General features: G+C 41.8%; 1 protein-coding gene across 1 annotated transcript; it reads left to right on the plus strand.

The window, feature by feature from the left end:
• The first annotated feature begins 2524 nt into the window (after window positions 1–2524).
• Window positions 2525–8527, plus strand: LOC132828220 (translocator protein-like). Its single transcript, XM_060845174.1, has 4 exons — window positions 2525–2778; window positions 6648–6869; window positions 7342–7480; window positions 8090–8527. Exons 2-4 carry the CDS (start codon window positions 6688–6690, stop codon window positions 8264–8266), a joined length of 498 nt encoding a protein of 165 aa, XP_060701157.1. The 5' UTR covers window positions 2525–2778; window positions 6648–6687; the 3' UTR covers window positions 8267–8527.
• The last annotated feature ends 3629 nt before the right edge of the window (window positions 8528–12156 follow it).

A 12156-nucleotide genomic window follows, 5' to 3' on the forward strand; every position in this document is an offset into this window, starting at 1 on the left:
CTCCTATGCATTGACCAATAAAGGCAAGCACACTAAATGCCGCCTTCATTGTTAAAATAATTGTGTCTAATAGAAATTGATAATTATACTTTATTTTTTAAAAATCTGATAAAATGTAACTTTTTTACACATACTGCAATCATGTTATATATTTTCAAATGTGATTATACAATAGTGTAAGTTATTACATAAATATGCAATCCTCTGTCATTTCTAACCTTGCAATGTAGGATAACTTAATAGTTTTTCTAATCTTGTTAAGTTAGATTTGATCCCCATGTAATTGTGTGTTTTTTTAAAATGACCGTGAAGAACATTTGTGTTCACATCTTAAACTGTATTCTCATGCCATTTCTATTCTGCATTGCTAGATTTAATTCATAATGTGGGATATGAAAATTATTTTATTCTCATTGACTCTTGCAAAGGTAGCTTTACTAACTGGGGATCTGTTACCTATCTCAACAACACCATGAATTTACTTTTGTAGCAACTTTAAGACATCTTAAAATATTTACCAGAAACTTCATCAAATAAAATTTGATGCAGCCAACACTTGTTTTTACCAAAAGCTAAAAATCATTTTCAAGGAGGGAGAGAAAAGTAGAGACATAGAGATATTTTAGGAAGGGATTCCAAATCTAGGAGGCTTGCAATGATTAAGTGACAAAGGCCAGGCATGTGCAAGGGGCAGAATTGAAGGTATCTCGAGGTCTTGGAGGATTGAAAGGATAGAGTAAGTTATAGAGGTAGGAAAGGATTTAGAAATGAGGATGTCAATGTTAAAATCCAGGCATTGCTTTAGATATAAATAATGAATGGGACTTGATACAATTGAGAATGTGATTAATGAGTATTCCAGTTATTAAAAATACAGATGTGAGTAAGGTAAAGCATCTTACCATTTTAACAAACCTTTCTTGGGGGGATTTTACAGCAAATGCTTTTTTGTTTCAATTGATTTTTGCCATCTGTTTCCTTGTGTATTCCCCATGTCATGTTTCTGCCAAAAAATGATGACCTTTTGAATTTAAACAAAAGCTTTGGGGGTAACCATTCCTTTGTGTATTCCCCACAACACCTCAACCAATTAAAGTCCACTTGCCTGTTTCTCAAACAGTATAAGTTGATGTTCCCTTTGAATTTTGGAATTCTTTTGTCTATCCTGATAAGTGCAAGAGAAAACTATGACATCATGCCTCCTCTATTAGCAATACTCAAGTTTAGTACTGCCAAGCAGTATTTGAATTCTAAATCAGTTCATGCATAATGAATTACTTCTGAATGAGAAAGTCAATGTTACATAGTAAATTTGGTGCCCATTTGATAAGACTAGATTTAGACTAGATTCCCTACAGTGTGGAAACAGGCCCTTTGGCCCAACCAGTCCACACTGACCCTCCGAAGAGTTACCCACCCAGACGCATTTCCCTCTGACTAATGCACCTAACACTATGGGCAATTTAGCATGGCCAATCCACCTGACTTCCACATCTTTGGACTGTGGGACGAAACTGGAGCACCCGGAGGAAACCTACGCAGTCACGGGGAGAATGTGCAAACTCCACACAGACATGTGATCTCAAAACATTAACAGAATGAAACCTGATTAATCTGTTTTAAATAACTTTGGTTAACAGCTACAATACTAGGTGAACACACTTTTATTTTGAGTAGCGTCATTCAGACTTTTATATTCATTTGAACACCTAGATGAACCTTAATTTAATGTCTTAATTGAAGGATGCTTCCTGCAATAATGCAGCACAGTCCTGATAGCGGAACTGCCAAGTTTGGATTTTTTTACTCAAGTCCAATTGTGGATTACGGACTCAAAACCTTATGACTCCTAGGTGAGCATGTTTCCACTAAGACAATCTGAAGGAAATAGATTTATGTAGCACCTATCACCAACACTGAACTTCTCAAAGTGCTTCACTGCCAATAAAATAGTGTAATCATGTTGCTACTGCCAATTTGCTCCCATATACAACAATGTCTTCATGACCAAAGCTATTTTTATGAAGTTGTTTAAGTGATAAATAGTGGCCAGAACACCTTCAGACGAATTTTGGGGGAAATCTCATATCGTTTTATTTTTGTTTCAGGAAATGACCTGGCACTGTTTGCCACTCTTCACTTTTACAGGATAACAGATTATATCCCAACCCTAAGAGACAGTGACCTTGAAACCTCATATTTAACTAACCTCCTCTTTCAGCTGAAATTTACACACTTCTTGAGGAAGGAAGCTGCTGACCAAATTTGACATGAAGCTGACAAATATCTTGGTGTGAGATTTTGTTTTCTAATTCATTGTACATGTCGGCAGCAACATCTTGGTCAATGGCTCCCTCTTATGTTAGAAGGAGCAGCGTGTAGGAGAAGTGTGGCAATTTACAGTGCTGAGCTGCTAGATGGATGTCACATAAAGAACTTCCAATAGCACTGCGCCTTGTACTTGCAAAAAGCTCTATAGCCAATGAGTGCCTCACAGAGCTGCAGTCACAAAAATTGGGGCAGACATTGCAAAATAGCAAGATCCCAGCAAAGGTTCTGAGTAGACTTGGCGATGTGGCGAAGAGGGGAGTGGTCTGGTTCATGGGTGTAGCAAAAGGCAAACTATTTTCACAATATATTGTCGAGCAGATCCCAACTCCGCCCGGGAGCAGCAAGCCAGCAGCAGGCAGCTCTCATCATTTACCAGCAATCCTCTTGTTCCTGGTTTCCTGTTTCCCACTGGAGACTACACGCACTAACTCTCCAACTTCCTTGGAGGTAGGGAAGTCCGGAATGTGTCGGGCACTCGGCAACAGCGTAGAAACTGGTGCAATAATTAGTTGAAACTGAGGAGTTATCAGCAGTTAGTGAACTGATGGGTTTGCAGCCTCCTGCTGCCTGACAGACAATGTGTGTCACTGAGTGGAGACCGGCATTGAACTTTGAGAAGCTTGTCCAGTCTGCATTAAGCATAAAGGATCCCTTAAATGTCCAGTATTTAGGGCCTGAGTCCTTCAGAGAAATCTCTTTTTTCCGTTAAAATTGAATCTTTGCCATAAAATCCATGTTTCCAAACTTATGTAGAGCAGAATTCCTAGCTCTCCACACCACAGTACATCGCAATTAAACTATTGCGACCTAAAGTGCGGTGGTTTAGTGGTTAGTACTGCTGCCTCACAGCACTAGGAACTCGGGTTCGACTTTAGCCTTGGGTGACTGTGTGGAGTTTGTACATTTCCACTGTGTCTGCGTGGGTTTCCTCCGGGTGCTGCGGTTTCCTCCCAAGATATGCAGGCTAGATGAACTGGCCATGTTCAGGGATGTGTAGGCTAGGTACGTTAGTCAGGTTGGGTTACTCTTCCGAGATTTGGGGCAGACTTGTTGGGCCGAAGGGCCTGTTTCCACACTGTAAGGATTCTATGATATTGTAAAACAGTATTTTCCCAAATATATACATTATTCATAACATTTGTATTAGTACTTTACAGAAAGTTTTTGACTTGGAAGTGATGGTGCAATAACTTGCCTGGTATATTGTTCATTAGAAATTCTGGCTCTGGCTCACTCGGTGAGATTTGGAGTTTGAGAATGGGAGAGATTGTGTCTTACTTCACACCAATTGATAATCCTGGCGTTTCAGTGTTGAACATGCAATGTTTCTCAGCTTGTTGTGTAATGGGCCCTCCAGTAAGGTCATTACATGATACCAATTGCCGATAATTACCAATTGCATTGCGGAATTTACAATTCCCGTGGAAACTGCCCATGGCACCTCCTCCTTTGTGGAGTGCCATACTTGGGTGGCACGGTGGCACAGTGGTTAGCACTGCTGCCTCACAGCGCCAGAGACCCGGGTTCAATTCCCGACTCAGGTAACTGGCTGTGTTGAGTTTGCACATTCTCCCCGTGTCGGGTTTCCTCCCACAGTCCAAAAATGTACAGGTTAGGTGAATTGGCCATGCTAAATTGCCTGCAGTGTTAGGTGAAGTGGTAAATGTAGGGGAATGGGTCAGGGTGGGTTGCTCTTTGGAGGGTCGGTGTGGACTTGTTGGGCTGAAGGGCCTGTTTCCACACTGTAAATAATCTAATCTAATCTAATCTAATCATACAGCAGTTTGTGGGAGCATGTATACTGGGTACCTGATGTAGGAAAGAGTGCACTCTATAAACGTTTGCTTCCGTCGTGGCTGTCTGACCTGTTAATTCTTGCTGTTTTTGTTCCAACAACAGTTCACTTTCTGGTTACATTGATCCTTGTCCAGGTGGAAGACCGGTTAGGCCGAATGGCCTGTCTCAGTTTAATTATATCTTCTGGAAATGATTGATCAGACTGGGGCTGCCCGCTCTCTTAAAAGAATAATGACTGAGAGGTGATCTGGAGTGAATCTTTAGACATCATGGTGGGTTTTGATAGGGTGGTGTTAGAGTGGACTTACATACTCTGGCAAAATGGCATCCTACTTCGGGGTTTCCCAACCAGTTCAGGGCAATGAGGAGGGAGTCTCACCGAGTGAGCCAGAGCCAGAATTTCTAATGAAAGGCAACCCACGTCAGAGAGGCTGAAGTGGACATGGATTCCTGAGGCTGCAGGAATCTCAGCAATGGAGAGAAGACCTGGGAGGTCTCAGGATGGCAACCGGTGATAAGCGGTGTACCGCAAGGCTCGCTGTTGGGACCACACCTTTTCACTTCATACAATAACGATCTAAGTGAAGGCACTGAGAGCATTCTGACTAAGTTTGCAGATGATACAAAGATAGGTAGAGGGACAGATAGCATTGAGGAGGCGGGGAGGCTGCAGAAGGATTTGGACAGGTTAGGAGAGTGGGCAAAGAAGTAGCAGATGAAATACAACATGGGAAAGTGTGAGGTCATGCACTTTGTGGAGGAAGAATAGAGACATGGACTCTTTTCTAAATGGGGAAAAATTCGGAAATCTGAAGTGCAGAGAGACTTGATGTTCCAGTCCAGGATTCCCTCAGGGTAAACCTGCAGGTTGAGTCAGGAGTTAGGAAGGCAAATGAAATGTTGGCATTTATTTTTAGAGGACTTGAGTACAAGAGCAGGGATTTACTTAGGCTCTATAAGTCTCTGATCAAACTACATTTGGAATATTGTGTGCAGTTTTGCCCCCTTATCTCAAAAAAGATGTACTGGCCTGGAGCATGTTCTGAGGAGGTTCATGAGAATGGTGCCAGGAATGAAAAGCGTAATATATGAGGAACGTTTGAGGGCCTTGCATCTATACACGATGGAGTTTAGAAGGATGGTGCATGGATGTTATTGAAACATAGAGAATATTGAATGGACTGGACAGAGTAGATGTTGGGAAAATGTTTCCATTGATGGGAGAAACTAGGACCTGAGGGCACAACCTGAGAGTAAAGGGAAGACCTTTTAGAACGGAGATAAGGAGAAACTTCATTAGCAAGAGAGTGGTGAGTCTGTGGAATTCATTGCCACAGAAGGCTGTAGAAGCCAGGTCATTGAGTGTACTTAAGACTGAGGTAGATAGGCTGTTGAATATCAAGGGGATCAAGGATTATGGAGAAAAGGTGGGAGAATGAGGTTGAGAAACTTGTCAGCCATGATTGAATGGTGGAGCAAACCTAATGGGCTGAATGGCCTGATTCCTGCTCCTATGTCTTATGGCCTTATGGAAGGGGACTTGGTTTAATTAGCCCAGATTGTTTTTGAAACTTGGCTCTGCTGATATTCTCGGCTCAGGGATGGCAGTCTTTCCTCTGAACCCTAAGGCCATTGGTTCAAGTCCCACTCTGGAAGCATGAGCATGTGATAATCTAGGCTGACAGTTTATTGCAGTCCTCAGGGTGCACTGTATCATTAAAGGTGCTAACACTTGAGACATTAAACCCAATCCCATTCTGCTTTCAGTCCTATGTAGAAGACCTTACAATGCTATTCAAAGAAGAGCCAGAGAGTTCTCCTTGCAAAGGTTTATCCCAAAATCAACATTACTGATGAAGCTTAGAATCCATAGGATCATAGATCCCTACCATATAGAAGCAGCCATTTGGCCCATCAAGTCCACACCGACCCCCGAAGAACATCCCATCCAGACCCATCCCATTGGAATCCTATCTCTGTAACCTTGCATTTTCCATGGCTAACCCACCAGCCTGCATATCCCTGGACACTGTGGGCCAATCCACCCAACCGGCACATCTTTGGACTTGATCATTCTCTCATACTGTATGTGGGAACTTGCTGTGTGCAAATTAGCTGCTACGGCGACAATTAAAAACTTCTTCACAGTTGGTGAAGTGCTTGTATAAGTCCTAAGGATGTGAAAGGCACTACATATTTACAAGATCTTCCTTAGTTTTGATTTATCTCCAGAGCAAAATGTAATAAGATTATGTATTGTATCCTATTGCACAGTTAAGTCTAGGTTCTACCACAGTACAACTGGTCACTTTGTGTTGTTTAAAGGAAACTGAATGTAAAGTATTGTTTTAAATATGTTCTTCGTTCAAATCTGCAGATGTTCAATGTATTCACATCAATTTGCATTTCCATTTGCTTGTGTTGATGTGAATTAGTGTATTTGTAGAATTCAGTAAGTGTATTGAGAAGTACAGTGAAATAATGTTCTAAAGTGAATTTAATATTTATTCTTTTCTCAGGAAACTGCAAATATTGGTGCCTTTAGTGACTGTGAAGAGTATGGCACCAGTGTGGGCTCAGATTGTTGGATTTGCCACGTTGCCCCATGTTGGAGGTTTACTTGGCTGGTATCTAGGACGGTCACAAGTGCCGACCTGGTTTGAGCAATTGAAGAAACCATGGTGGCGGCCACCCAATAAGATTATCCCTGTAGTGTGGACTGCTTTATACACAGGAATGGGGTGAGTGCAGTTCTGCTGAAGTCCATTATAATGACAGAGAATGATAGGAAGTATCCTACACAACATTGGTTTAAGGATTGGTTGGTACTCTGCTACATGCTTTCAGTGACATGGATTCTTAATACAGGGGCCTGTAGGACATTGTTGGTAAACTGGCACTGCCCAGTATGGCATAACAGCACAGTGGACATTTTAAAAAAAATACTTAACATGTAATTTAGTCAATATGACATAGGGAAAGCAAACACCGATCAAGAGGGTAGAGTTATCACTCTCAAGTTTTGAACAAGAAATCACATTATTAAAACAGGATGGCTTAATTTATAAACACAAGTAATTTTAAGAAATCCTAGTTGCTGGGACAAGTCCTTTGATGGAATGATTAATTAGTACATTGCTACCGGAAACAACCTTCTTTCCCAACAAAGTATCTCTGCTTCTGTCTGATAAATTGTTGCTGGTGTTTTCACAGGTATGCCTCGTATCTGATATGGAGAGATCTAGGAGGTTTCACAAATGCAGCACTCATTCCACTTGGTCTATATGGAACTCAGTTGACTTTGAATTGGGCATTTTCTGTAATATTTTTTGGGACGCACAATTTAAGTCTGGTAAATATGATGCTTTCCTTGGATTATTACCATTATTTAAAATCTTTAGAATTATCTTCTATTCTTCCCTTACTTTAGCTCCGCTATACATAAACGTGGTAAGTGGTTGACCTCGATCTGAACTCCATCTGCCAACCTTGGTTCTATAAGCCACAATGGCCTCACCCAGCAAGGTTTGACCAATCTCCCATGAAGGAGTTAATTTTTATCAAGGATTTTAATACTTCACTTTTACAAATGTCCTCTTTCTGTCATGGATTTGATTTCTTTTCTGACCCAGATTTGCTCAGTCATGGAGGTGGTCAGATCAATGACCCACTGACATCAGTGTTGGTATTCAGGATCATTGGCCAAGGGTGTGAAAAGTATTTTAATTGACCCTAATGTATATTGGTGGAATGGATGCAGTGTCATCAGATACAATGATGGATGTTGGACTGGAAGATAATTTGGATATTGGGGAGTATTAGTTCAAGTTTTTTCTAGTCTGAGTGGATTACCCAGTCCAGTTCATTGTGATCATGTTTACAGAATTTTCATACAATCAAAAGTTTGATTGTAATTGCCTCATCAATGCTCCCATCTTATTGTGTCTCCTTTGTTTCTTAGGCCTTAATTGAAGCTTTTTGTCTATATGGCAGTGTAGTGGGAACAATGGTATCCTGGTACCCTATCAACAAAACAGCCACACTACTTATGGCGCCATATCTAGCCTGGCTCACTCTTGCCACGGCTCTTACCTACTGTATCTGGAGGGACAACCCTGACAAGAAGAAGCGGAGTTAAGAAAAGACCTTCAACGATAGGATTACTCGCCATTCCTGATGAAGGGCTTTTGCACGAAACGTCGATTCTCCTGCTCCTTTGGATGCTGCCTGACCAGCTGTGCTTTTCCAGCACCACTCTAATCCTTACTCATCGTCAGTCATTCTTTCATCCTGGCCTGATACCTCCACAGGAAGACAAGTTGAGTTGGGGGAAGGAGTGGCCTTGTTGTATTTGTTTTACTTTACTAGTTACGCTTATTAAAAAAATGCAAATTTAAAATATTGGATTGTTTGTGTGTTTGAAGAAGTCACTTTGTCCATGTAATACTCAGTCACTGCAGAATCCAGCCTCATACTGAGCATCACAAAGATTTTGCCCTCCCCCTGCCTGTATAATGTTTTACTCCTTTTACTGTTATCCTGCATCAAATCAGACCAGAAACTCCCTCACAACTTCAACAAGAATACAATCATTATTTGAACCAGCAACACTAACAGAAGGTCAGATAGAGACATTAATGGTATTGATGCCTGGAACATAATATTGTAAGATTGCAAACGCAGGCACAAAATTCCTATAGTGCAGAAAGTGGTTATTTAGCCCACTGAGTCTGAACCGACCCTCAGATGAGCATCCCACCCAGACCCACTCCAACACTATAACCCCACATTTATGTGGCTAATCCATCTAACCTGCACGACTTTGGACTGTGGAAGGAAACGAGCACTCAGTGAAACCCACGCAGACATAGGAAGAACGTGCAAACTCCACAGACAGTTGCTTAAGGTTGGAATCAAGCCCAGATCTCTGGCACTGTGAGGGAGCAAATGCTACTCTCTGTGGCACCCACTCGATACAATTATCGTGGGGAAAAATATTTATATATATTAGTTGTATTTTAACTATTCATTTCATATGTTTAATGCAGTATAGTTTTCAATTCACTTCAAAGTTACCACTTCCCTTTTTCCTGTGAATTTCACTATGAAGTCCATGTGTTCAGAGAGTGTGCCTGGTTAGTTCTCAAGAACATTAGGTTGAGTGCATTAGAATACACTTGAATTATGTGTTTTGCTAGCTATTGGTTTTATTTCAAATTAACAGATGTCCAAACTTCCCAACACGTGAGAGCCAATGTGTGGCATAATCACTCACAAATATAACCTGAATACATCATTAATCTCACTGTAATCTCATTTTAAATCACCCTTTTGCTTCATTGATTAGTGGCATCTTACAATTTCACAGACAGTTGGTTAGGAAAATGCAGAGGGCACTGATAATGATGTCCAGTCCAATATCGCTACATACAGAGAAAAGATGTTGACCTTTACACACCAATCAAAAAAAGGTTTCTTGTGCTGAGGGCAAATTAATTTCTTTCCAAATAAAAGAAGCAAAGATACACCCAAAAAAAAAGGTTTACCAGAAGAGACATGGGAGCTGAAATTAGGTTAAACTGACTGTAAGAAATTACTTGCCTTTGTATTGCATCTTTCATGATCCTGGAGTACTTTATAGCCTACGATGTACATAGTGTAGTCATTGTGATGATTTTGAATGTATGACAGGCAATTTTCAGCCAGCAGGCTTGCACAAATAGTAATAACTGGATAATAGTATTTAGGATTGTTGGTTGAGGGAAAGTGTTAGCCAGAACATTGGGAGAGCTTCCCAAATCTAATGTGCTGTGGGATTTTTTTACATCCACCCGAGAAGGCAGTCGCCATTCTTGGTTTAACAGTGCCGAGCCACTGCTGACCAGACCCGGAGGTTGAGAATTTTTTTCTTTTAGCATGAAGAAGGGCACTCATATAAAGGTTGTGAATTTGTGCTTTCTGATGGCTCATAACTGATGTCGGCTGTGATGCAAGAATACGAAATTGGGATCACAAAGTATTTGTGTGTTACTTTGTAAAAATCAAGCGTTTGAGTTGCAAATAGACCTGCATTCTTTAAAGCCAGATTGCCTGCAAGAACTTCTGGTTTTGTAAAGTGCATGGAAGAGTTTGAAAGTGTTTTGTGCAATGTTGCGGTGAGTTAATGGATTTGTCGAAGGATTTCTGCATCAACACAGGCAGCATAGAGGAAGAGGTGCCATGTCCACATAATGGTTACAGTGGGTATGTGGGTAGGAGTGGCAGGGTCTCTAAATCTGCAAGACAGGGAGAAGGAGCAGAAGTTACCAAGACAAAGTTCTGGACTCTATCCTTTTGATCTTTAACAGTGACAGGAGGTTGTTTGGCTCTGCACCCAGTATCTTGGTATACAGAACATAGAAAAGAACAGCACAGAACAGGCCCTTTGACCCATGATGTTGTGCCGAGATTTAATCCTAATGTCAAATATAGTAACTTAACCTACGCACCCCTCAACTCACTGCTATCCATGAGCATGTCCAGCAGTCGCTTAAATGTCCCCAATAACTCTGCTTCCACCACCACAGCTGGCAACGCAATCCATGCATTCACAACTCTCTGCGTAAAGTACCTACCTCTGATGTCTCCTTTATACCTTCCTCCTATTATCTTCAAACTATGACTTCTCGTACCAGTCAATCCTGCCCTGGGGAAAAGTCTCTGGCTATTGACTCTATCTATTCCTCTCATTATTTTGTACACCTCGATCAGAGGGGGCTGTTTTGTTTAATGTCTCACCTAAACCTTCACCTGTGTCTCATATAGCAGAATTTGTGTGCAATCTCAACTTTCATGAGTTGACAGCAAAATATTCTTTACCGTAACCCTGGCTGCAGCTCACCATGCCCCAATGACAAATCACATGCTGATGCCAACTCTACACTTAGAGCCATATAGCATGGAAACAGATCCTCCAGCCTAACTCATCCATGCCAACCAAGTTTCCTAAAGTGAACTAGTCCCATTTGCTTGCTTTTGGCCCACATCCTACTCAATCCTTCCTATCCATGTGCCTGTCCAAATGTCGTTTAAGTGTTGCATTTGGACTTGCCTCTACCACTTCCTCTGGCAACTCTGGCACTGCCCTCTGTATAAAAATGTGACCCCTTAGGAACCTTCTAAATCTTTCCCCTCTCACATTAAATCTGGGCTTCTAGTTCTGAACTCCTCTTCCCTTGGAAAAAGATTTTGGCAATTCACCTTATTTATACCCCTCGTGATTTTGTAAACCTCTATTAGGTCACCCCTCTACCTCCTACGCTTCAAATACTTGCCTCCAAGGTTCACACATTGTCAGAGCAGAAGGGCCCTGAGAATACTCTGTGGACGTCTCTTGACGGGGTTCCTAGAGCTGGGAAAGTGGCACCTTTCAGTGTCTGGAAGCAGGGGAAGGGGAAGGTTAATGTGAGGAGATGAAATTGTCAGAAACAAGAAACACTCCATCAGCTGCTAAGTCATCAAACCAGACATTGAGAATGAGGGTGAGCAGAAAGCTGAGAACGATCATTTTCACACTTCTCAGCAACGGCAGGTGCCACCATCACATCTCCTTCCTGACAATGAGAACCACCTTGTCTTTAGGCCTCACAGGATACAGAGATCCTTGTCCAGTGCCAACTCTGCTCTGCTCCTTCCCATTGCAGGCCAGCTGTTCCTGCAAGTGAGAGGGAGAACGTCAGTGGTGATGTGGTTCTGCGTTTGGGTGATGTGCCTGACAAAGCTCAATAGCTAGAGAGATGTAGGAGAAGCAAGAAGCTGGGGTGAGGCTCGTGTTGTTTGTAGGTGTGTGAGACACCTCTGGGTCTAGACATGAATCATGAGAGTCAATAGGTGCTGATGAGGTTGAGGTGCATTTAGCCAGGAGAGAAAGAGACACTGGTGCTATGATGGGTAGCAGAAGTCAAATGAAGATTTGTTTCATGACTTAACCAACAATGGGAGGTGACCGCACTTCTTCCGAAACTGCTGCTAGATATTTGGGCCCAGACT

The sequence above is a fragment of the Hemiscyllium ocellatum genome, chromosome 26 (assembly GCF_020745735.1).
Source record: "Hemiscyllium ocellatum isolate sHemOce1 chromosome 26, sHemOce1.pat.X.cur, whole genome shotgun sequence".
Classification (NCBI taxonomy): Eukaryota; Metazoa; Chordata; class Chondrichthyes; order Orectolobiformes; family Hemiscylliidae; genus Hemiscyllium; species Hemiscyllium ocellatum.

Coding starts and splice junctions, on each gene's coding strand:
- LOC132828220 (XM_060845174.1), top strand. CDS start 6,688: ATGGCACCAGTGTGGGCTCAGATTGTTGGATTTGCCACGTTGCCCCAT. Junction 6,870..7,341: donor GCTTTATACACAGGAATGGG/GTGAGTGCAGTT, acceptor GTGTTTTCACAG/GTATGCCTCGTATCTGATAT. Junction 7,481..8,089: donor GGACGCACAATTTAAGTCTG/GTAAATATGATG, acceptor TTTGTTTCTTAG/GCCTTAATTGAAGCTTTTTG.